The 24,722-nt window shown below is 40.3% G+C and overlaps 1 protein-coding gene across 6 annotated transcripts in view; it reads left to right on the top strand.

The window, feature by feature from the left end:
* pacs2 (phosphofurin acidic cluster sorting protein 2) overlaps positions 1-24,722 on the top strand; it is a 57,743-nt gene that overhangs the window by 18,347 nt on the left and 14,674 nt on the right. For 4 of the 6 annotated variants that reach the window (XM_067422073.1, XM_067422070.1, XM_067422074.1 and 1 more), the window contains exons 2-11: positions 12,809-12,896; positions 14,645-14,734; positions 15,130-15,255; positions 15,334-15,493; positions 16,506-16,579; positions 16,660-16,740; positions 16,872-16,931; positions 20,998-21,149; positions 21,239-21,329; positions 23,378-23,449. In XM_067422073.1, the coding sequence (XP_067278174.1) occupies positions 12,809-12,896; positions 14,645-14,734; positions 15,130-15,255; positions 15,334-15,493; positions 16,506-16,579; positions 16,660-16,740; positions 16,872-16,931; positions 20,998-21,149; positions 21,239-21,329; positions 23,378-23,449 (994 nt within the window). The remainder of the gene's footprint in view (positions 1-12,808; positions 12,897-14,644; positions 14,735-15,129; positions 15,256-15,333; positions 15,494-16,505; positions 16,580-16,659; positions 16,741-16,871; positions 16,932-20,997; positions 21,150-21,238; positions 21,330-23,377; positions 23,450-24,722) is intronic. The other 2 variants (XM_067422071.1, XM_067422075.1) reach the window with 2 other exon arrangements.

The raw sequence follows: 24,722 nt of genomic DNA, 5'->3' as shown, positions 1-24,722 counted from the left end.
ACAAATGTAAATTCTGTCATACTCGCCATCATGTTGTTTTTTGTTTAACTTCCAAACACAAATGAAGATATTCTTTATGAAACCTGAAGGATTTCTGTCCCTCCATTTAAAGTCCATTACTCCTCTCAAACTTAAAAGATCCAAAAATGTGATAAAAGCATCGTAAAAATAACTAATGGAGTGTCTAACCCAAATCCAGGTCTTCTGAAGAGAGACAAACGATTATGATGAACAGATTTACAACGACGCACATACTGTCACGGACGTTCAAATTATTGCATGATGCTCGAAAACAACATGAAAATGATTGGATGAGCTAAACATTTACAGTTTGAGAGCGGTCTGTAGCAATGTTCGTATAGGAGGAAGGAAGAGGACACGGGGGTCGGCAGGACTGTTGATGCTCTTTATTTTCAAACTCAAATCACAACGTGCACACTTCAGCGTGTGTCTGTTTCTCATATGCTCAGTCTCAGTTTCACTTCCGGGTCACGCACTTCCGGGTTCCGGATAACTCAGTGGGTCGCATCAACAGTCCGACTCTCTCTCTCCCTGGTCTCCGGTTCCGCTGGTGTTTTATCCCGTCTCCGCGCTCATTGCTGGAACAAGAGACAGGTGTTATTAATCTGCGTCCAACCCACTCACTTACCGCTCGTCCCGCGGCCCTCTCTCCCGCTGCAGACCTCGCTGAACCACGCCCCCCTTGCCACATACCCCCACCGCCCGACTCAGGCCGGGGAGCCGTCCGGCCTGCAGCCCCCCCCCCCCCCATTTCTGGAGAGGAAATCGGCCACAGCCATCTGAGCACCCGGCCTGTGGACCACCTTGAACTTAAACGGCTGAAGAGCCAGATACCAACGGGTGATCCGCGCGTTGGTATCCTTCATGCGGTGGAGCCATTGGAGAGGAGCGTGGTCTGAACAGAGAGTGAACTCCCGCCCCAGGAGGTAATAGCGGAGAGTGAGAACGGCCCATCTGATGGCCAAACACTCCTTTTCTATGGTGCTGTATAGGGCTGTAACGATACACCAAACTCACGATTCGGTTCGTATCACGATTTTTGACCCACGGTACGATACAAACCTTGATATGGGGGGGACAAAACAGTTTTATTCTGTACAGTATTCTGTAGCCTATTTTGCCGTCAATACCATATATCTGTATGGTCAATAGGCTACTGCCGACGTTTTCTTTGCGGTACCAATAGGCAATATATATTTAACATGAAGTATAGGGCCTCCTGTACATCAATACCAACAGAAGCGCCGCGTCAGACATGCTTCTGGTGTGCAAAGAAAGAGAAAACGCCACGCAGCCGCCCCGCGGATGACACGCAACAGAAACGCCACGCTCGCACCACGTTGCCAGCCGGTTGGGGAAGCTTCTTGAAACACTTACGGCAAATTGTGTGGGTCTTGTCAACTACACGATTGCCATCCTTGTTCTCCACTGTGTAGCTGAAATGTTGCCATACTGCTGACTTTAAAGTTGGACCTGGACAGGAATGATAATTCTGGGAGTTGGAAGGGGTGTGTCGCGATTCTGCCTTCACACATCGCGATACAGGTTCGTGGACCTGCGTATTGCGATTTCGATTTCATATCGCATATCGTTACAGCCCTAGTGCTGTACTTAGCTTCCCTCTTGGAGAGCTTACGGCTAATGTACAGCACCGGCCGCTCTCCCCCCTCCACCTCCTGGGCCAGGACTGCGCCCAGCCCCCTGTCCGACGCGTCAGTCTACAACAAGAAAGGGAGAGAAAAGTCAGGGGAGTGTAAAAGCGGCCCGCCACATAGAGCAGCCTTTACTTGGGTAAAAGCCTGTTGACACGGCTCCGTCCACTGGACCGTATCTGGTAGCCCCTTTCTAGTAAGATCAGTCAAAGGGCTGGTGAGGTCCGAATAATTTGGTATAAACCGTCTATAATATCCCGCCAGCCCCAAGAACTGTCTTACCTCCTTTTTGGTCTTGGGTCTCGGACAGGTTGCAATTGCGGCAGTCTTATCAATTTGGGGACGCACCTGCCCATGACCCAAGTGGAAGCCCAGATACCTTACTTCCACCCGCCCAATCGCACACTTCTTCGGATTGGCCGTGAGCCCCGCTCTCCTCAGCGACCTCAGGACCGCCCTCACATGCTGCATATGCCGCTGCCAATCGTGACTATAAATCACTATGTCATCCAGGTACGCAGCAGCATATGCAGCATGGGGACGCAAAATCCTATCCATGAGTCGCTGGAAGGTTGCGGGCGCCCCGAACAAGCCGAAAGGAAGCGTGACAAATTGGTGTAATCCAAACGGCTTTGGACAATGGAGACAAGGGGATCTGCCAATAGCCCTTTGTTAAGTCCAGTGTCGAATAAAATCGAGCCATGCCTAACCGATCAAGCAACTCGTCAACACAGCGTTCACCTTGCGGTAGTCCACACAGAACCTGACCGAGCCGTCTGTTTTGGGGACCAAAACTATCGGGCTCGCCCAGTCACTGTTGGACTCCTCGATTACTCCCATGTCGAGCATTGCGCCTAATTCGTCCTGAACTACTTTTTTCTTGTGTTCAGGCAAGCGATACGGCCGGCTGCGAACTACCACGCCCGGCTCGGTCTTGATATGGTGCTGAATCAAGTCGGTACGTCCCGGTAGGGGCGAGAACACGTCAGCGAACTCCGCCTGCAATTTCGATAAATCAGCGAGTTGTAACGGTGAGAGGTGATCTCCCCCAGGGGCCAACGCGACTGATTGCGCTTTAATGCTCGCCTCTGGCCCGAGATCATCCTCTCCCCCGATCACCGTTGCCAACAACACCGATTCCACCTCATTCCATTTTTTTAGCAGATTGAGGTGGTATATTTGACGTGCCCCGTTCCTATCGGATCATATCACTTCATAATCGAGCTCTCCTATCTGCCGTGCGACCTCAAACGGCCCCTGCCACTTTGACATTAATTTTGAGCTCGACGTTGGGAGTAGAACGAGCACTTTCTCTCCCGGTGTGAATTTGCGCAGTTTAGTACCCCTGTTATATGACCGGCTCTGGCGGTCCTGGGCTTGCAACAAATTCTCCCTAGATAGCCGCCCCAATGTGTGGAGTTTTGTTCGCAAGTCCATGACGTACTGAATTTCGTTTTTGGCCAACGAAGGCCCCCTCCTCCCAAGTTTCTCGTAGGACGTCCAGCACCCCCCGTGGCTGTCGACCGTAGAGAAGCTCGAAGGGGGAAAACCCCGTGGAGGCTTGCGGGACCTCGCGCACAGCAAATAAGAGGGGTTCTAACCACCGATCCCAATTTTTGGCGTCTTCCTGTACGAATTTACGGATCATGGATTTAAGAGTGCGATTAAATCGTTCGACCAAGCCGTCTGTTTGTGGGTGATAGACGCTGGTTCGAATGGATTTAATGCCCAATAATCCGTACAATTCGCTTAACGTGCGTGACATAAACGCCGTGCCTTGATCAGTGAGGATTTCTTTCGGAATCCCCACCCGGGAGATTAAACGAAACAGTGCGTCCGCAACACTCTTCGCCGAGATGTTGCGGAGAGCCACTGCTTCCGGATATCGTGTTGCGTAGTCCACGATAACTAGCGCAAAACGATGTCCGCGTGCGGATCGCTCTAATGGCCCGATGAGGTCCATCGCAATTCTCTCGAAGGGGACCTGCATTAATGGAAGGGGGCGCAATGGCGCTTTTGGGGCGGCCAGTGGATTCACCAACTGACATTCCGGACAAGACGCGCACCACCTGCGCACATTGTCATGAATGCCTGGCCAAAAAAATCGGGTCATTAAACGATTCAGCGTGGCCGCCTGTCCCAGGTGGCCCGCCATTGGGTTAGAATGAGCCGCCTGGAAAAGCATTTCCCGGCGGCTCTTTGGTACTAACAGCTGGGTTGTATCTAGCTTTGTCTGAGTGTCTTGGGTCACTCGATACAACCGATCCTTAATTATGGCAAAATATGGATACGAGACAGGCAAGGCAGGTTGGAGAGACTGACCGTCAATCGATCGGACCTGTTGGAAGGCATTTTTGAGGGTCTCATCTTGTGACTGCTCCAGCGGAAAGTCATCGCGGTCCGAGAGAATCAGTCTCTCGATCCCGCTCGGTTCCGCTGCAGCTGTCCTCAAGGGTCCCGTCTCAGTCTCCCCAAGCTGCACTCGCGTCGCCCCCCTCCTCGCCTTCCTGGGGAGCCGAGTGATAAACTGCTCCAGCACCACCAGATCGACAACATGGTCCACGTCGCTGCCGCCGGCCAGAAGCCATCTGCGGCACTCGTCCCGGAGCTGTTGGGCCAATGCGAAGGGTCGACCGGACTCACCCCACTCCAGGGAGCGGAAACGCTGTCGGTGTTGTTCTGGGGTCCGGCCGACCCGCTGAAGTATGGCCCTCTTCAGGTCGTCGTAGTCCAGGAGGTTCGCGACCGGTAGTTGTTGCGCGGCCGCCTGGGCTTCGCTGGATAGAAGGGGGATGAGGCGCACCGGCCACTGTGCCCGGGGCCACCCGCAGGCCTCCGCGGCCTTCTGGAATAGATCCACGAAGGCCTCCGGGTCGTCTTCCGGCCCCATCTTCTGGAGGGGCACGTGAACCGGTGCGCTGGCCCGCCCAGCGGCCTCGGCGCGAACCTCCCGGTCCATCCAGCTCCGGAACCGCTCGCGGTCCTCTTGCTGGCCTTGGACGATCGCCTCGAAGCGGCGCTCCTGTTCGGTCCGAAGGTCCAGCAATGCCTGATGGTGTTCCTGGTGGAGGACCGCGAGGGAGTTGATGACATCCGCAAATGGCGAGGCGGAGGGCGTTGTCATGGCGGCGGCGCTGTCCTGCTTCCTTCCCGGGTTTCGGCACCAGTGTAGCAATGTTCGTATAGGAGGAAGGAAGAGGACACGGGGGTCGGCAGGACTGTTGATGCTCTTTATTTTCAAACTCAAATCACAACGTGCACACTTCAGCGTGTGTCTGTTTCTCATATGCTCAGTCTCAGTTTCACTTCCGGGTCACGCACTTCCGGGTTCCGGATAACTCAGTGGGTCGCATCAACAGTCCGACTCTCTCTCTCCCTGGTCTCCGGTTCCGCTGGTGTTTTATCCCGTCTCCGCGCTCATTGCTGGAACAAGAGACAGGTGTTATTAATCTGCGTCCAACCCACTCACTTACCGCTCGTCCCGCGGCCCTCTCTCCCGCTGCAGACCTCGCTGAACCACGCCCCCCTTGCCACACGGTCATTTTGACATGCTTTCTTGCGATTTAGAACTGTAACGTATTGCATTGATCATCAGAAGTGCACGGACTGCTTGTGTTGTGATGCATTCTGATCGCTACCAGATTATTACCCCGCTTTGGTAGGTTTAGGAGTAGGTGTGGGGGAGGGATTAGGATTAGGGGTGGGGTTAGGATTAGGCAATCAGGTAGCAACTTCAACGAGGAGGCTAATAATTTTGGCAGGGGGTCGAAATTCAGCACAACAGAGATATCGGGATGCATATCGTATCGTGATTATATCGAAACATGACATGAGTTTATCGTTACACCACTAGCTGTGACAAATATTGGATGCAGTTATTTGCTTGGCCCTAACCTACATCCAGTTCCCTTACCGAAGTCCTCAACAAGATGAAATAAAATGTGGCTTTCATGCTATTGCCAGATTCCCAAACATAATTGGAGCCATAGACTACACCCTCATCGCCATTTAAACGCACCATCAACCAACGTATTTAATGATGTAATAAAAAAGGGTTTTGTTTTGTTAACATGCAAATCATTTGTGATGCAAATTTGTAGTTTGATAAATGTCATTGCGTGACTCAATTTGTTTGTGAAGTTCCTCTTCTTTGCTCTCTTTTTCATTGTTGTGGTTATTAAAAAACACCATCACGTGATTTTCACAGGGAATTGTCACCATATATTGTTCATTGGAGGCGTTTTCAAATGCTAATGACTGTGAACTTGAACGGTCTTGCACACATGTAGGATTTATCAGTGATTGCTTACTCATTTGCATAAGAACTGTGAGCACGTTTGATAAATACAGATTTTCTTGTACTTAGATACATTCTAAATTTCATTCGTAGGACAAAATATAGAACCTTTTCTACGCAATGTTGATAAATGAGGGTCCTGGACTCTATCACAGCTTTCATTGGTCAATGACCGCCAGAGAGGACCAGAGCTTGTTTTGTTCTGCGTCATGTTTATGGGTGTGAAAAAGTAAATTCCCTAAAACAAAATAACAGACCGGCTTGCATCAAATGATTAATTCAAGAACGTTGTGTAAGTTCACTGCAACATTGGGACTGCAGACTTCACATACTTTGAAAAATCGTGTTTAGTCGATCCTGGTAACCACTCATTGTCACAGCTGTAAATACGACAGTGTTCTTCTTTCACAAGGGAGTTTGGAGTCACGCCATTTGTTTCCAGGCAGACTGTTAAAAAAAGGAAAACACACGTCTCGCGGACATCCTCTAGAATTCAACCAATCAGATGATGTCTTTGAAACTCCTGAAGTGTTTACAGATAAGTGCACCATATGCATTAGACATTCAGCAAACTTTCCAACTTTCAAATAATAGACGGGTACATTTATGGGTCTATTCGAGTTCGGATACAAATTTTTGGATCCGTGAAGATATATAGTCCCTTCCCCTCAAACTATCTGAACCTGACAATGATGGCTCATACGAAAATTTCAATTTTATATTTAATTATAATTACATATAACTTTTAACAGGAAATGCATCAGTAATGGAAAGAGAACTGCTTTCGTGAAGGTGAAGTGTGTCATTTAAGAATCACCTTCCACATTTCTAAATAGTTTAAAGGGGTACTTCAGCGCTGGAAAGATGAATCTGTATTTAAACTGGGTCATTATTGTAGTAGAAATGTGAAATTATTTTTGAATTTGGTGCCTTCTAGACTGAGAAAAGACAGAAAATGTGAGCTGCTGTGAGTGTGATCTCCCATCCCCCGTGCGAGTTGAACACATACGGAATTGCCTCCCGCCGCTGGCTGTAGTCTTTAGCCTCTGGCCAAAAATTCCAAAGATGATGCAATCGAATAGCGTCAATTTGCATCATAGGAGGAATTTTTCCAGAAATAAAATGCATAAATCTCTCGTCTCAGGGGGATATGAAGAGGGGAAGCACAATCATTTGATTATACTCCAGGGCTTCTACTGATACAAAGCCATATGCTAATCGCTGAAGTAACCCGTAAAATAACAACACTGGTCAGACTAGTCCCGCCTTAAGCTCATGCCATTGTTTAAAGGTTAATTCACCCAAAAATGAAAAACCTTTCATTAATGACTCACCCCAATGTCGTTCCACTCCCGTAAGACCTCTGTTCATCTTCGGAACACAGTTACACAGGAACACAAATATTGTAGATTTAGTCTGAGGCCTTTCTATCCATTGAATGTAAGTGTATGCCCGCTTGCTGTCCACGTCCAGAAGGTAATGAAAACATCATCACAGTAGTCCATATGTGACATCAGTTGGTTAGTTAGACTCTTTTGAAGCGTTGACAATACATTTTGGTCCAAAAATAACAAAACATACAAATTTATTCAGCATTGTCATGATTCAAGATTCGAATCGCGTGTCAAACTGGCAACTCCTGAAATCTTGTGATATTGGCGATATAAATCACGACTGCTGATTCACAACCGTTTGATTCTTTATTTGAGATATGAAAACAAACGTGGAAGAGAAGACGATGCTGAATAAATTTGTATGTTTTGTTATTTTTGGACCAAAATGTATTGTCGACGCTTCAAAGGAGTCTAACTTACCAACTGATGTCACATATGGACTACTGTGATGATGTTTTCATTACCTTCTGGACATGGACAGCAAGCGGGCATACACTTACATTCAAAGGACAGAAAGGCCTCAGACTAAATCTAAAATACCTTAAACTGTGTTCCGAGGATGAACAGAGGTCTTACGGGTGTGGAACGACATTGGGGTCATTAATGAAAGATTTTTCATTTTTGGGTGAACTAAACCTTTAAAGCCAATGTTGTTACGGTATCGAAGTCATGTGCTAAAAAAAACAAATTACAATTCTGTTTGCTCCCACTAATTGTGCAAAAATCATACATTTCACGGTTAAATTATGGCATGGATCATAGGGTATTTATATTGATGTAATGGACATTTTCTTCTGTAAAGATTGCCAGTGCTGCATACTTCAGGTTTGTAAATCTACATGCAGTGTCTCTGTGAGTCTTGTGAAGTGATGGTGTCAGCTCTTGTGTGTTCTAATGCATTGGCTAATCCCGGCGGTGTGTCCGGGCCCGTAACCTGAGCACAATTTCACCCTTAGCGCTGCCATTTCAGACCGAAACTTACAGTAGATGTGTGTGTGTAACCTGAGTCAGGAGTGATGGGAGCTGATGGTTTCTGATGAGAAATGAATGAAATTGATTTTGTTTTCATTCCCTCTATGCTTCCAGAGTCTCTGCAGCATCTGTCAGAGAGAAACACACAGTATCTGTAGGAGAGTGTGTGTAATGGAGCTGTGATTGAGTTTGCCTCCAGCTGAATGGAGTCAGACATGTTTCTTTAACTCCAGAGAGGATGAACAGTCTCTATTCTTCTGTGAAAGGTCATTGAATGCTCTTAGATATTTATAGGAGGTCATAGGCCTACATATTTATTTGAGAGGTTTGATTGACGTGAGAAAGAAAGAAAGAAAGTGTGTGTGTGTAATGAGACACAGCACACACACACCTCACACCACACCAGCTGAAATAATCAGGCTTTGTATTGAGAAAACAGAACATAAATTTGAATGTGTGGCCATTGTTTCCTGTTGTGTTTGTTGGTGGTCTCGTTGATCAACCTCTGACACAGATTTCACCAATATCATTTATTTATTTTATATAATTGTTATAAATAACGTGTGTTGACTGTTTAACACTAAAGTGTGGAATTTATGGAGTGTGATTAACACGAAATATGCCAGTGTTTTACAACCCCACTTCCCCAATTGTCTGCAGTCTATTGTACTACAAAATAGGGATTCCCATTTACTGTAATGCATGGAAAAAATACTAATTCATTTTAAAAGTATTTGCATTGTAAGTACACATGGCATTATCTCTAATGATAAATTTATGTTCTTTTTAATATATATATATAAATATTGGACAGGAAGAATTCCAATATTTAAAGTAATATCCAAGTACTTACTGTACTAGATATTATAAAAATTGGATTTTTGTTGTTATATTAATGAGTTCTTGGGCTGGAAATGTGCCTCATTTTTGGTTTGCTTTAATGTCAGAAATTGCATTTTTTCCCCTCCTTTTTTTGAAGAAGAATTAGAGGATATTATCAGCTATACAGCCACAAAAACAAATCACATTTTTAAATCCGTTTTGTATGTGTATGTGCTGTGAGAGAGGAATGAATGTATGTAAAGTCTACTCCGAATCCCTGTGTGATCCTTTGTTGTGTGTTAGCATGCTAATCGCTCAGGGGAAAAGAATGGCTTTTGTTTGTGTGTGAGTCAAAGTGAGTGGTGTGTGTGTGTGTGAACAATACCAGCCTTCAGATCACCCGAGAGAATGTACTGTGCCCCCCCCCCCCTCCTCTCTCTCTCTCTCTCCCCCTCCCCCCTCCTTGTCCTCGTAGTACCTGGTATGTGATTTGAATATATAACGCATTTCTTATTAATATTCTATTAGGTGCATGCATGTGGGTCTTTCTCCATTGGCTTTTCTCTCTGTTCAGGCTGCTCTGGCGCCTCTAAGGGCCTCTCTGGTCCCTTGATCACTTTCCACTTTGACATTCCTGGCTCATCTCTGCTCAGGCTCTCTTCCTGCATGACTGACATCATCTCATTTTCTGAGATGGGGTACTCTCTCTGCTTTAAGGCATAGTGCAATATGGCTTTTTTTATAGCCCCAACAAAAAGAGATCTTACACGGGTCAGGATATACCGGTCTATTGACGATAACCGTGATTTAAAAAAAATGAATATCATTATTCTGTTAATAAGAGATGTTAGAGTAGCGCTATTGGTTATAACTGCAATATTCTTAATCAATAGTACATGAATAATAATAGGATATAAATAACCCAGCTTCAGTATCCGGTTGATATCCCAACATGCAGTAGGTGTTTGTTATTGCACCTTAATGTTGTTTGCTACCTGTAAAACACAAGCAGATACACAGCGCGCAGCTGCTACTGCCGCGTAAAAGCGTGTTGTCAGATTTGATGAGACGAGGCACTCTTGCTAACAAGTGGCTAAATGGGACTACAGAGGATGTCGGGGACGTTAAACGTCATCATGCCGAGCAAGTAAACTCAGTCGGCTTTTACAGCCTCGTTATGCTCATAATTGTGCTCTTATAAACTATTCCATTTTTTTTATATAGATAAAAACTGAGAGTTGTCGGAGGCTAAGTGATGGTGACTTTGAAGTTGTGGGACAGTGGTGTAGTTTTTATTTTATTTTTTACGATAATCCAAAAACCTGTGGAAAAATACCATTGGGTTTTTGTCGAGCAAACCAGTGTGATGCAAACTGCTGGTTAGCCTAAAAAAGGACGTCATAACTGCACCACATGACGGTGCGAGCCATTAAAGATGTGAATACCTGTGGTGAGCACGTGTGATTTATGTTTCAATTATACTCTACAGCAGAGAGCGCCCTCGTGCAGAAAGTCTTCAAGTGAGACTCAAGAGTAATAAGTTCCAGGAAATCCTGTCAAAGACATCTAGGGATCGCTGTAGCTGAATAAAACGCAAATAGAGACATTATGACTTATTAAACATGAGGAAAATTAACACGCCATTGCGACAGTATTATTGTGTTTACAGATTTATGTGTTTTTTTTAAGCCATCTCAGGTATTTTCATAAGGATAATGTATATTTTTAATGCAATGCCAATCGACAGCCTTTATCATTATACTATAAAACTGTATATTTTCTTTTTAATTTATATTTGACTGATAGCGTTATTTATTTATTTTTACTTTTTAAAAAAATATATATTTCTAATACTATCACAATATCGTCTTTTGTTTAAGACTAGATATTGATATCCCTTAATACATGCATATTTGAGGCACAGATGAGACTCTGTGGGTTGTCAAATGAGTGATGGCACCCTTCGGGTTATCAAGTGGGCGCCCTTCAACTCACTAAGGCCCAGATGGAATCCTTTCCTTTAATCCACAGCCACTGGCTCCTTTTTTGTCAGCGGCCCTGGAGAGGTCTTTGACTGCCTGCCGATGGGCTTTCCCGCGCTCTCCCATCTCCATGAGTAGTCTGGATGTTGAGGTGGCTACGGACCCTCTGCATCCTACTTCCACTGGGTGCACATTCGATTATATATATTGATATTGTGAATTTTTTTCCATACAATGAAAGTAAATGGGTCTGTCTGGATCCATAAATAACAAAAATCACCACATGCAAATTGTACATTCTATTCCAAATCTTCTGAAGTCATTTCAATTGCTTTGTGCGAGAAACAAATGTAATTCTCTGCAATTTGCATATGCGCATATTTAAATTTGGCCCGCCTGCGGCTGTCAGAGCAGCAAATAACTTCTTGTTTTTTTTGGTCTACTAATCCTTAAATTCTGGAAATGTTTGCCTCTGCAACGCAAATGTGGGAGTTTTGATTCTTTTTTTCATTTTTGTTATCCCTGTATGTGATAAAGGGTGGGTGTCATTCAGTACATTGTTCAGGTTTACTGCGGTGTCAGAGCGAGGGTGTGTGTTTTATGTTTTAGTTACATGATTTCAGTTTTGGCTTATTTGAGCGGTTCCTTCTTATTGAAATGACAGGATCTCAATGGAACGTTTTGTAAACAGTTTGTATGCAAGTTTCCAGAGAACTGAAATCCCCGGACCCCACTTCATCAGCCCCATGAGTTCCAGTTATTTTATGATCTGTCCCAGTTGAAAGTTACTTTGGTCCTGTCTGCATTGTTGAAATTTCCCTGTTCAGTTTTATAGTTTAGTTTGGCAGATCTTGGGAAGATTGAGTTTTCTTTGGAAATTCATACAGTGGCTTACTGATAAGAAACTCAGGATCTAGAAAACAAGATTATCATCACACATCCTGTTAGAGGAGCAAACATATGGATCACATTCTGGTTAACATTTACTGGTGAATGGCAAGTGAGGGCTTGACTCAAACTCTTCACCCAAAAATGACAATTCTGTCCTTTATTGCATTACCTTTTATCTTTAAAGGGTTAGTTCACCCCAAAATGAAAATGATCCCATGATTTACCATCAAGTCACCCTATGTGTATATGACATTCTTCTTTCAGGTGAATAAACTCAGAGTTATATAAAAAAAATGTCCTGCCTCTTCCAACCTTTATAATGGCAGTGAAATGTTGCTTCGTTTTTGAAATACATAAAAGTGCATCTATCCATCATAACTGCTGCATATGGCTCCAGGGGGTTAATAAGGCCTTCTAAAGCGAAGTGATGTGTTTGTTTAAGAAAAATATCCATATGTAAAACTTTAGAGTAAATTGTCTAGCTTCCTTCAGTATTCAACTTGCGGAAAAAGTGTAGTGCCTCTCGCAGTTGAAACATTACGTCTAACGACATTGCACACCATTTTTTGCATTTTACTTTATAAAGTAACAAATAAGTCAACAATTCACTGCCATTATAAAGCTTGGAATAGCCAGGGCATGTTTAATATAACTCTGATTGTATTCGTCTGAAACACCTAGGATGACTTAAGGGTGATTGCAAAGATAACTCTTCCATTACGTTATGTCTAATCACATATATGCGTGATATAATAACTCTGTTGTTTTTGTCTGTAGGTTGTGTAGTCTGACTTTGAAGAAGCTAGTTGTGATGAAGGAACTTGACAAGGAGCTGATTTCTGTTGTCATTGCGGTCAAGATTCAGGTACGTTGTGATCTGCAGTGTATGTTTTTCAGCATGTGTGTATAGATTTTTTTTAAGAACTCAACATGTACAAGTATAAAGACAATAAACTATATTTTAAAAGGATTACAATAAATAAGATTCTGAAATTAGTTTTATTTATTTATATTAAAATAAAATCAAAATCGAAAAATCAAAATCAAATTTGCTTTGTCAGCAAACATTACTGGTCTTAGGGTGAGCAATTAATCTGTGCAAGTTAATACACATAAAAAAAGGGTTTGAATATCTTTAACCACTCTCCTCCAGCCGTCTGCCAAGAGTGAGAGATGGAGAGGACTTGCTTTATTAATGTTTTTACTCTACATTTGTGCAGTGCTGAGGGGATTTAAACTGTTTTTTGTTTAGTTTTTTATGTATACAAATCATTTATTTTTATTTTTAAAAGTTTTATTTAAAATTCAATTTAAATAAGATCCACATTTCTCATTTTCTTTCTTGGAGATAACATGGACAATGTGCCGTGGCTTAATGGAAGATTGCTGCCATCAACTGGAGAACAATCACCTTTAAAAATTAAAATAACATGACATTTCCACTACAGCAGTATCTTCAAAGCATTGCTCAATGGCTCATTTGCCATTTCCTCATGGGTATACATCTTTTTATAAGTCTTTTATTTATTTAGATTTATGTTAGACACTATAAAAGAATTATTATAACAATAAAAACTTTAATTTGACATTTTTATAAAAGCTTTTTTTGTACTTATATTTAAGTATATATATTTTTTTGCAATTATGACACATTATTATAGTCAAACCTGCACTTAGCATTATATATGTGTTTTGTGTGTTTGCATTTGTTCTCCATCGTGGATGTGTTCCGGTGTCACTCCATCAGTTATGTGTGTGTTCTGCATTGTAGCTGATTTATTTGACAAATTATTTCCCAGAAAGCAACTTATGGAAGCCCATTTTTTATTTCTTATGAGAGATTTTTTTTGTGGGTTTGGGGGAGATGTTGTTTGTGCCAAGATTCATTAGGATCAAACTGTGAAAGAAGGGTAGAGAGGGAGGATGAAAAATCTTGAAAGATCTTGACCAAAAGTGTATGCTAAATGGAAATAAATGTTGTGATGTGATGAGGTCAGGTACCAATTCATGTGTGAAAATGATTCCTCATGATTCCCCCCCCCCCGCCCCCAACAACACCATTTTTTCACAATTTGAGCCTGATGTATCTTGACATTGTCATCCTGGAATATGGCCATGATGTGTCTTTATCTACACGGTTGTTCAAGAAATGAAAAGCTACACAGTCCATCAATTAGGGTTAGAAGAAGTGTTTCCAAATATATAACATGCTAAAAAACCTCACAATCACTGCAATAATGATCCTATCATAGACTCTGAAGCATTTGCTTATTTAAATCCAAACGGCGACTTTTTGGGGCAGTGCATTACAGCATAGAAAGGTCTTACAAGCAATTACATTTTTAGAATCCAATTAAAGAAATCTAATATACATCAAGATCTTTCTTGGGGGAAAAATGTGTTTTCTTTGAAAATGTATATTTATGAATGAACACATTTTTGTTCAGTACAGAAGTTTGGGGACAAATTCCTTTTGACAAAATTAGAAAAGCCAATCCAAAACACTTTGCAATAAACTAAATTCTAAATGAAGTTGATAAATGTTTCTTCAAAGTGATGACAAAACGAGCAAAAACTTGAAATAGAGAATGTCTGTTTGCGCCTGTGATGTAGGGCTCCAAGCGAATCCTGCGCTCTCATGAGATAGTGCTGCCCCCTGCTGGTGGGGTGGAGACGGATCTCGCTCTCACATTCTCTCTACAGGTAAGGGTGTCTTCAAAACACACATTTTCATAAATGCGTCTAAAAACAATGGCTCTGTTTCAAAACTACCACTGCCTACATGGGCAGCTGCCTTGCTTGACATAAAGCGTCATAGATTCTGATTTGGAACGCTCTGCATCATTCTTTGTAACCCATTATGGGAGTGCTTTCACTGCAAAGGATAGATGTTGTGCTGCCTTGGAATTTGGCCAAAAGAAATTGGCATCGTAGAATTATCTTCAAATGCTTCCTGCGTAGACAGCTTACTAGGTTTTGAAACCGAGCCAATATTGTTTAAGACACTGTGCACTGAATCATTTTCGATTTTTTTATTGTGAAATTGAGTTTGATGATCGTTTTCTTTCTCTCCCGTGTGCGTGTTTGTATGCGAGTAGTACCCTCATTTTCTGAAGCGTGAAGGAAATAAGTTGCAAATCCTGCTTCAGAGGAGGAAGAGGTACAAAAACAGAACAATTTTAGGTTACAAGACTTTGGCTGCTGGTTCTATAGACATGGCAGAGGTATTTCAGGTTTCTTACTAAGGGTTAATAGTCACCTTTGAAGCATGCACGCATGATTACATGCTGGTTTGTGTGTAGGTGATGCAGCATCCTGCAGAAGGTGGGCAGGTCTTGGCTCTGTGCAGTAATCAGAAGGAGCTTCTGGGTAAAGTTGCTGAGATTTGGATCTATTCCCTGTCCAGTCAGCCGATAGACCATGAAGAGGCGGCCATTCTGGGACAGAAAATCAAATGTTCTGGTAAAAAATTAAAAATAAAAATAAATCATCATCCAGACATACAAATTAATTTTTAAATAATTAGTCATGAAAAACCAGTTGTGTGTCCTATATGTGTGACCAATTGTGTTTTCTATATATTTCTATGTGTTTTGCTTCTTTATTGTGTATTTAAGCATGACTACAACTAGGGATGTGTAACCTTATTTATCGGCACCGAATTGGATATCAGCTTTTTATTTGTTGATTCATTTTTTACGATTTCATCCAATCATTGGATGTTAAATTCTGCCTATTTTAAGATTAATATAATCATTTAGCATTAACTTAAATGATAGGGATAGTTCATGGCAAAAATGTAACCCTTAAAGGTTTTGGCATGAGTTGCTATGTGTGTTTATGCATACAATTTAAATTAATTTCTTACCAATTAAGTTTATTAATGATATTTTAAAATATACAGTACATTTTTTTCAGACATACTACAGACATACAAAGTCAGTTTTATAATACCAAACTCATAATTAAAATCCTTTGATTATAATGGAAGTTTTTCATGGGTTATCTAACCAACTTTTCAGAGATTCCTCCTTTAGGATTGTTAACACTTATTTTCAAACTCTTTTAAATTGAATATTTTTTCATAAAAGAAAAAAAAAGTATCTATTTTTATTTCGTACATTATTACAGGGATTTATTATAACATATGTGTCAGCGGAACCCCTTTGACCTAAAATGCTTACTTGAAGTCCCCCCCGAGATTTTAATATTTTAATAATTTAATGACACAAATTAACGCTACTCTAATTTTTTAAAGCAAAATGGAATAGATTTATAATACCTATACTACCTTTATCTAGATTTATAATATAATAATATTATAATAGATTTATATTATATTTACCTATTATTGACCATTACATAAAATAATTATTGGTATCTGTGCATCCCTTGCTGGAATGCTGTATTGACCAATTGGCATTGAGGACTGGAGTTTTTAAAAAATAATAATATTGTTTGTTTGTCTTGGTAGATAATTACTCAGAAGAAGAGTATGAAAGCTTCTCGTCGGAGCAGGAGGCCAGTGATGACGCGGCTCAAGGACAGGTGATTACAAGCCCACGCGCAAACAAAGCAACCTCACTTCCCTTTCTTCTTACTGACCCGTGTTTGCACATGCTCCTTAGGATATCGAGGATGACGAATATGAGATGAGGAAGCCCAAAAAGCAGAGGAGGTCAATAGTCCGGACAGCGTCGATCACCAGGGTAAGAATACCAGAGAACAATGAGAATTTACTCCATCATCAATGTCAGATGGGATCGTGTAGCTAAATAAACTAAACAGACTGTTAATATGAGTGTGTATGTGTATGTGTTTGTTTCTCTTTCTCCATTAGCAGCAGAACTTTAAGCAGCGTGTGGTGGCATTGCTCAAACGGTTCAGAGTTTCTGATGAGGTTGGTGAAAATAGTTAACTTGTTGCTTAAAGTGCCCCTATTATGCTGTTTCAGATATTACCTTTCATGTAGCGTTTAAAAAAGCTGTAATTGTAAAATGTCTGCAGTTTCAAAAATCAAAGTGCATGACAAATGGAGTCATTGTCTCCCAAAAGAAAATAAAGAACCGTTTCTGAACTGCCTGAAATACTGAAGGAGTCTTCAGTAATTCCAGTCTTACTTTCTGTGCGAACCTATGTATGTTTGTAAAAAATATTCATAATTCATGAATTACATCTACCTCAACCTGCCCTCAAAACAATGTAGTTGTTGCTGAGGCCTTGAGGAGTTTGATTTGTGGTATTGACATGGTGAAAAAAAATCTGTTATCTGTGCTGGAAAAGCAAATCCACTTTGCATGCACTTCCAAAGGATGAGGGCTCGGGCTCGAATTAATTACGGTCAAACCTGCACCATCATTACTGATAGTATCACTGTATGTTAAAGTGCTGAGGAAGCCTCCAGGGCTGAAATTCAGATACGGTAATGGCAGTTTCGTTTTTGACGTCCTCGGTAATCGCTAGACCAATCACAACAGACTGGGTGTTTGACCAATCAGAGCATAGTAGGCAGGTGGTAAGGAGCAGTTTAGAGAGACTGATTCCCTTTTTGAAATGAAGAGTTGATTTGAAATGTATATTATGAGAAAATAAAAATGTTTTTGGATCTTGGATGCCTGCAGGAGACATCAGCAAATGTAGGAACCTTTATAAAATAGCATAATCAGGGCACTTTAAGTGTTCAAATGCAGTCAGGTTGATCTTGTTGACTTGCGTGTTGACCCAATAAGTAAGGGAGAGCTTGGCATAACGCTTTTTGACTTTCTTAGTTTGTGTAAATCCACTTGGGGTTCAGAGTATTTATATTTTCCCACATTAATTTCACACGTCTAGTACAATTATGTGGTTTTGTTTCATTAATAGTGTATACTTTTTTTTCTTGATGTTACCCCAATAGAATGAAAGTAAAATGTGACATCATGCCCCATAGGTGGGGTACATTGTAACATGAACATATTGCAGCTGAAAATGTTATCTGATATAATCAAAAAGTATCCAAGACAAACTAATATACAGATCTGAAAAAGAATTAAGAATTTCCAGAGCTGTATTTTGTCAATAAAATACAATTATTACCTTTTTCAAATAAAATATTGGAATTTTTTAATCATTAAAAATAAACACATTTTTGAGTTAGACAAAAACACATTGCAAAACACAGCTATACAGCATAATAATAAAGAATCATTTCTGAACATTAACTCTGTCTTTGTTCATCCTTTTCTCATGGTTTCTCAAAAGAAAGAATATAAAAAATAATAGCGCAAGTCTAATAGTAACGCAGTGTGACAACATGCCCCAATCTGCACAACTTGGATTTAAACCGCGGCTTGTGTCTTCTGCTGGTTAGATCAGCATTAAAGAACGATCTCAACTGTTAATTAACAGATATAAGATTACAATCATATCAGAGTTGTCTCATTTTATATAGACAAAAAAAAAAACAGAGATTAAAAATGTACTTAAGATATGAACTTTTGCTATGGTTAAATAAATTTTGTGCGATATCTTCCAAATATTGTTTAATTTTGGCGCATTTATTTCTCTAAATAATGTTGATATGGCAACTAGGAGTAGTTTTGTCATCATGGAATGTGTGGAAATTTGTAAACCATGTATTTTACAACTAACCCCGCTTTACGTTGTGCCCCTCTCACCTATACTTTTCTAGTATGAGTGAAATCCGGAATTTTTTCCTTCTCAGTGGAACAAATCCATGTGTTTTACTGAATATACTGTAGAGTAGCCTCGTTCAGACTGTCAGTTCAAATCCAATTTTTGTGAATATACGATTGAAATCCGATCAGATTTAGCAAGTGCAAATGGCAAACAAATCTCATGAAATCCGTTTCTAGCTACATTCATATGTGGTTTGAAACCCTGTTTAAACTCATTTCTGAAAATCTGTTCAAGTCTGACTGGTCTGATTCTCATGCCATGTAAAACATAACCTCTATTGCTGCTGCTGCTGTTGTTGTTTTTGGCATATAGCTACACTCAAAAAAATGACTTGTTGAATTTACTTAAAAAAGCAGCATCAAGTGGTTCCACTATATTGAGTAGTTTTTACAAATAACAATTTAGTTATATGAACAAAAGAAATTCTAGTAAAGATGACAATATGTCTTTGAGTAAATAAAAAACATTTAAATTTGTCACTGTTACATAATATTTATATGTGCCGTTTACTTAATAATCTTTTATACATTTAACATAACATTATTATGTTAGGTTAATTTACCTTATTAAATAAACTATTTGCTCTATAGTGTAAGTGGAAAACTATTAACAAATAAAATAAGACTTTAATCCTTAAATGTATTCTCCTAATGCAGTCTCTTGCAAAGCATTGCGATAGAATCCAATGCAGAGAGCCACACGACACATCTTATCTGAACAGTTGCGATACACAGTATTGACGGTCAATAATGATCAGATTTGGACTGCTGGTGGGAACTTTAGCCTAAGACTTCTCACCTTCACACAGGATCAGTATTTCTTCAACTCTTGCGTGATTGTGTTGAGTCGGTAGGCTGGAGGCCTGACCCTTACGTGACTCCACAGATTAATTTAGCCCTGCATGATCAGCACTGCTACGGAAACCGAAACCCTGTTAACTGATAATCTTGCAGAGTGGAGTTCTGCACAATGAGCGCAGGACTTGAACAAGGACTTCGACTATGTTCTGAACAGCAATTATAGCATACTATTCCTCTGACATTATGCAAATGTATATGCTGCATGCATTAAATAATTGGATGAGCTACTATATATATTTGTTGCCCACTATACAAAGCACTCGATTTGTCCTTTAGTTTTCTATATATTGTTCTGTTAATTTTGACACATTTTTACATGTAATTGGATTAATTGCTGATTAATCATGCAAGGTGAGGCGGTCATGTGACACATAATATAACAGCAAAGTAGCTTGAAATGTTTAGAATTGCACAATGCACTCCATTTATAAAATAGGCAGTATACAATATATCCTCCGTAGTATGCAGTAAGTTGTAAGCTAGCATTAATTTCCATACCATTCCAAAGAAAATGCTGCCCACAGCAAAATAATCGCATGCCACTTTGGGTTCAGGGGTCAGTCTCGTTTTGAAGGACAGGAAGTGTGCTGTGATGTGCAGAAGAAGCAGTGACGTCCAGCGGGGACAGGAACATGATCTCATCAGCATTATGTCTCCGGTTTCGTCCTGTTCTGACAGTCTGCTGATTCTTATTATGGAACCAAATGAAGCCTGACCGAAGGTTTTCAGCAATATTTTATTACAGGAAATAATGAAACACCAGTCACTAGCCTATAGTTACATTTGGAATTTAATACTAGCTTACTAAATACTGCTCAGTATATACCGGATACTAACTAATATTACAAAAACAATAGTACGAGAAACAATTTTGCCATTTTTTTCATTAAACCCTATAATTGTTGTCATATGACCTCCTAATCATTTAGCAATTATTGATTATATTATGCAAATAAAACGACACGACAGCAATAGTAGGAGTAAAATGGAGTATGCTATTGTCAATGTAACCAATGACAATGGTGAACTATCTGAGACTTCCTTTTCTCAAAATCCTTTTTAGATTTTCTCATTTAAAAGCAAAAATATATTATTGAGCCATTTTGTAAAAATATGTATATTTTATAACATCTAGTTTAGAAATGAAAGGAGTGCGTTTAGCTCAATCAGTAGCAGCTTGTTAATATCTGAAGAAGCTGGATTTACACTGACCATTGATGGTTGCAAACTAAGTCCTTAATTGATTTCCTCTCCCAATAATAATATTCAGGAACATCACATGCCACTTTGGGATCGATTTCCCTGCAGCTGAGTCCGAGCATTTTCTGTTTTATCAGATTAGCTTCACCCTTTGGCTCACCCTTCCTCACTCTGCTGCTTGTCACTTCATGCAGTTCAATTGGGGAATAAATATTTCATTGTTTGTAGGTGTTGGACTCGGAGCAGGACCCAGCCGAGCCGCCCCCAGAGGTTGAGGAAGATCTGGATCTAGAGAGTTTGGAGTTCGAGAATCCGAGTGACAGTGGACCGGATCTGGATGATGACGAAAGTGTTCTCAGCACCCCAAAACCCCAACTCAAGTATGTTGAGGAGAAAGTTTGTTCATTAGTGACTAATATTCCGATGTCTTTTATTTTATTAACCATGATGTGTTTATCTCAATCTTTAGGCCATATTTTGAAGGAATTTCTCTATCCAGCTCACAGACAGAAATTGGCAGCATTCACAGCATTAGGAGTCACAGAGAGCCGCCCAGTCCAGTAAGGACACTCTCGTGTGTTTAGTAGATATTTTAAATATGCTCATAACATAGATTATATTGTCTTAAAATAAAGCTAATTATACTAATCTGATAACTAATCCTAATTGAAATCCTTTTCAAACCATTCAAAAGTTAGGGGTCAGTAGGATTTTTTTTTTTTTACTTGCAAAAGAACAAAATAAATAATTTGAAACTTTTATTCAGCAAGGACAATTGCTGTTCCTTTGAACATTCTTTTGATATACATCAGTTTCCACAAAAATATTAAGCAGCACTGCAGGGATGAAAATTAGCAGCCAAATGATTTTGAGTTGTGGCAGCTAAACTCGCTTCACCTACTGGCCACCATGGCGGGTAAATAAAAATAGCATACTGTTTCAACTCTTTGTAAACTTTGTTCAAAGCATGCAAGTGCTGCTGTATGTTTGAATATGATCAGTCATTTCCGCCGTCGTCATCCGGATGCAGACCCAGAAGACGTGAATGAGAACTCGCACGCACTGTGAGAAGATCTGTCTCTGTCATCCGGAAGCGCGCACATCTCAGAGCACGCAGATATTGAGTTCTCTTTCAAGTCTTGCGATTAACGGACAAACTCACACAAGAAGTATGTCAACATTTCCATCTTGATAAGTATAGTCTGTATATGCCTCAAGTAAACTTTATACAGTCGAGAAAGACGACGCGCCCTTGCATTAGGTCTTAAAGGGCCAGTAGCCTTTACTGCTGTCTGTTTAATGTCAAACAAAAGATAAGGAGTTACTCACTGCTCTTGATTGAATAGCTTTCGAAAGTTTAATAAGGATTAATATTTCATTTAAACAGTTAAATATGCAGTTATTTTACATTTGATTACGTTATTCAATATCTGTACCTTTCTGCAGGCCAGTAGGCCTGTACATTAGCTATTATTAAATGTACACATGAGTTAGGTCAAGTTAAACATTTTAGTTTGAATTTTATTTTATACTGTGCATTGTTGCAATGTGCTAAATAAATATTTGCATAATTTGTAATTGATTTATTATTTGATACTTTAATAATAATTTATGCAATTGCAATGCCTTGATTTTTAGTAAAGTCATAGCATTAGCCATACATGCAATGCTACTAATAATTAGCATAATTTCTTTAAGTGTTTTGGTTTTCGGCCTTGGTTTCCTCTTTTTCGGTTTCGGCCAAGAATTTTGATTTCGGTGCATCCCTACTGACAATGTTCTCCTCGGTATGTCGTCAACACGCTTCAGAAGATGAAAAAACTAATAGTTTCATTGTTGGGACTAAAAACCTAAACCTGGAAGCCATAAAAGATCACGAATCATCCAAATGTCACATCCAGGTAAAAAAAGAGTGCACCGAGCACAGAGCGCTACTCATTTAATGAAATGCATATCAGTTCATGGTTTGTGTGTGTATAAGAGAGAAAGAGAAAATGTCAGTATTTCATTGAGACTTGAGATTAAATAAACTGCTTAAGTATTGTAGAGCTTGTAGTATTCATTTTCACATGCAGTTACACATTGTCGGTTACACATTGTCGGTTAAAAACAAGAAAGTGGCTGGTAAAAACATTGAGTGGCTGGTAGATTTTAAAAATCCACCAGCCACAGTGGCCGGTGGACAAAAAAGTGCATTTCCATCCCTGCAGCACTGGTTTCAACATAAACCAACATTTCAACCAAATAAATAGTTTTTTGAAGAATCATGTGACACTGAAGACTGAAGTAATGATGCTGAAAATTCAGCTTTGCATCACTGGAATATTTTACATTTTAAAATGTATTAAAGTAGGAAATAGGAATGGGAATAGAACATTTGTATTTTTTTCTTGCATTTTTATCAAAATAAATGCAGCCCTGGTGAACATAGGAGACTTTCAAAAACAAAAATCTTACTGACCCTGGCAACTCAACATTTTTGAATGGTATAGCCATTTAACCACTTTTCCCAATGAGGAGAAAGTAGCAGCTAGATTAGAAACAAAAACACTTCAGTTTAATAATTCCACAGCTAACTCTCTCTACCTCTCTCTCTCTTTCTGTTCAGATGGATCCTGATAAAATAAGGGCTGTAGGTGGGAAGTTTCAGATGGATAATGAATCTGATAATATTTCTATGGTATGTCCTTCATTACCACAAGATATTCACTGAATATCAGATCAAGACCATAGACCGTAAAAAAGACTCATGTTCTTGTTCGCTTTGAGATGAGCTCTGCCAGACACTGTATATATGTATATATACACAAACTGTGCAAACAGTACATTTATATATATATATATATATATATATATATGTATGTATGTATGTATGTATGTATGTATGTATGTATGTATGTATGTATGTATGTATGTATGTATGTATGTATGTGTGTATATATATATATATATATATATATATATATATATATATATATATATATATATATATATATATATATATATATATATATATATATATATATATATATATATATATATATATATATATATATATAGTAATAAATTAACTATCGTTTATAACTGTGTGCTCCTATTTCAGTGTTGTGGTTAGTTGTGGTTTGGTCTGGAAACTCACCATAGACAGGGCTCAATCTGAGGGGCGGGATAAACGGTTGTCTTTCAAACTCTCTCTGCACGCGATAGGATAGCGCTACCACCAACCAGAGCAACGAAGGTGAAACAGAGCTTGTTGATAGATTAAACATTCGCCGTATCTGGTCGGCAAAATTTCAAACAAATCTTCCCTTTTTAAGAATGAGTTCAGTGCCGCTCTTTGTTCTTTTCTCAGAGAAAAGCTTAACTCCAAGTCTTCCAGAGTCGCGGTCAGAGCTGATTCAAAAGCCCGCCGCCGTTCGCCAGTTTCTGTGTTTACTAGAAGCACGCAAACGCAACTCGGCCGTCGTCCTTATGGCCCCGCCCACCGACTCTATACACGATGTGATTGGCCCGGCAAGAGTTTGGCGATTACAGCTCAGAAGGGTATTGAGAGTTGCTAGATGACACTCGCGGGCAGATTAGATTTGTTGCCGCTAGGGTGCGTCTAGATTTCTAGGCTACCAAAGAATGGCTGTTAATGAAAGTCTTTTGAGGTTGATGTTGACATGTGTTTTGGCCTGAAGCGCCACCTTCCACTTATCTAACAATCACAAAAGTCAGTAGTGTTTCTGCATCCGGGTTGCCAGATCTGCTCTAGTTTACCACAGCTGCAGCTACAAACTGCTGGATCCTGCTGCCTATCTGGCAACCTCGAGTCAGGGGAAGGGTGAGAGGGGATACACCGCTCTACAGTCATTTGAAAGTGATTGCAGTACCAGTTTTTGCCACAATCTTACATACACTTCCTTTAATATGTGTGGAGAATAACCAAGAGCAAACCAAGAACAACGATA

The sequence above is a fragment of the Pseudorasbora parva genome, chromosome 17, assembly GCF_024679245.1.
Source record: "Pseudorasbora parva isolate DD20220531a chromosome 17, ASM2467924v1, whole genome shotgun sequence".
Taxonomy (NCBI): domain Eukaryota; kingdom Metazoa; phylum Chordata; class Actinopteri; order Cypriniformes; family Gobionidae; genus Pseudorasbora; species Pseudorasbora parva.
This window is presented reverse-complemented; position numbering and strand designations above follow the sequence as displayed.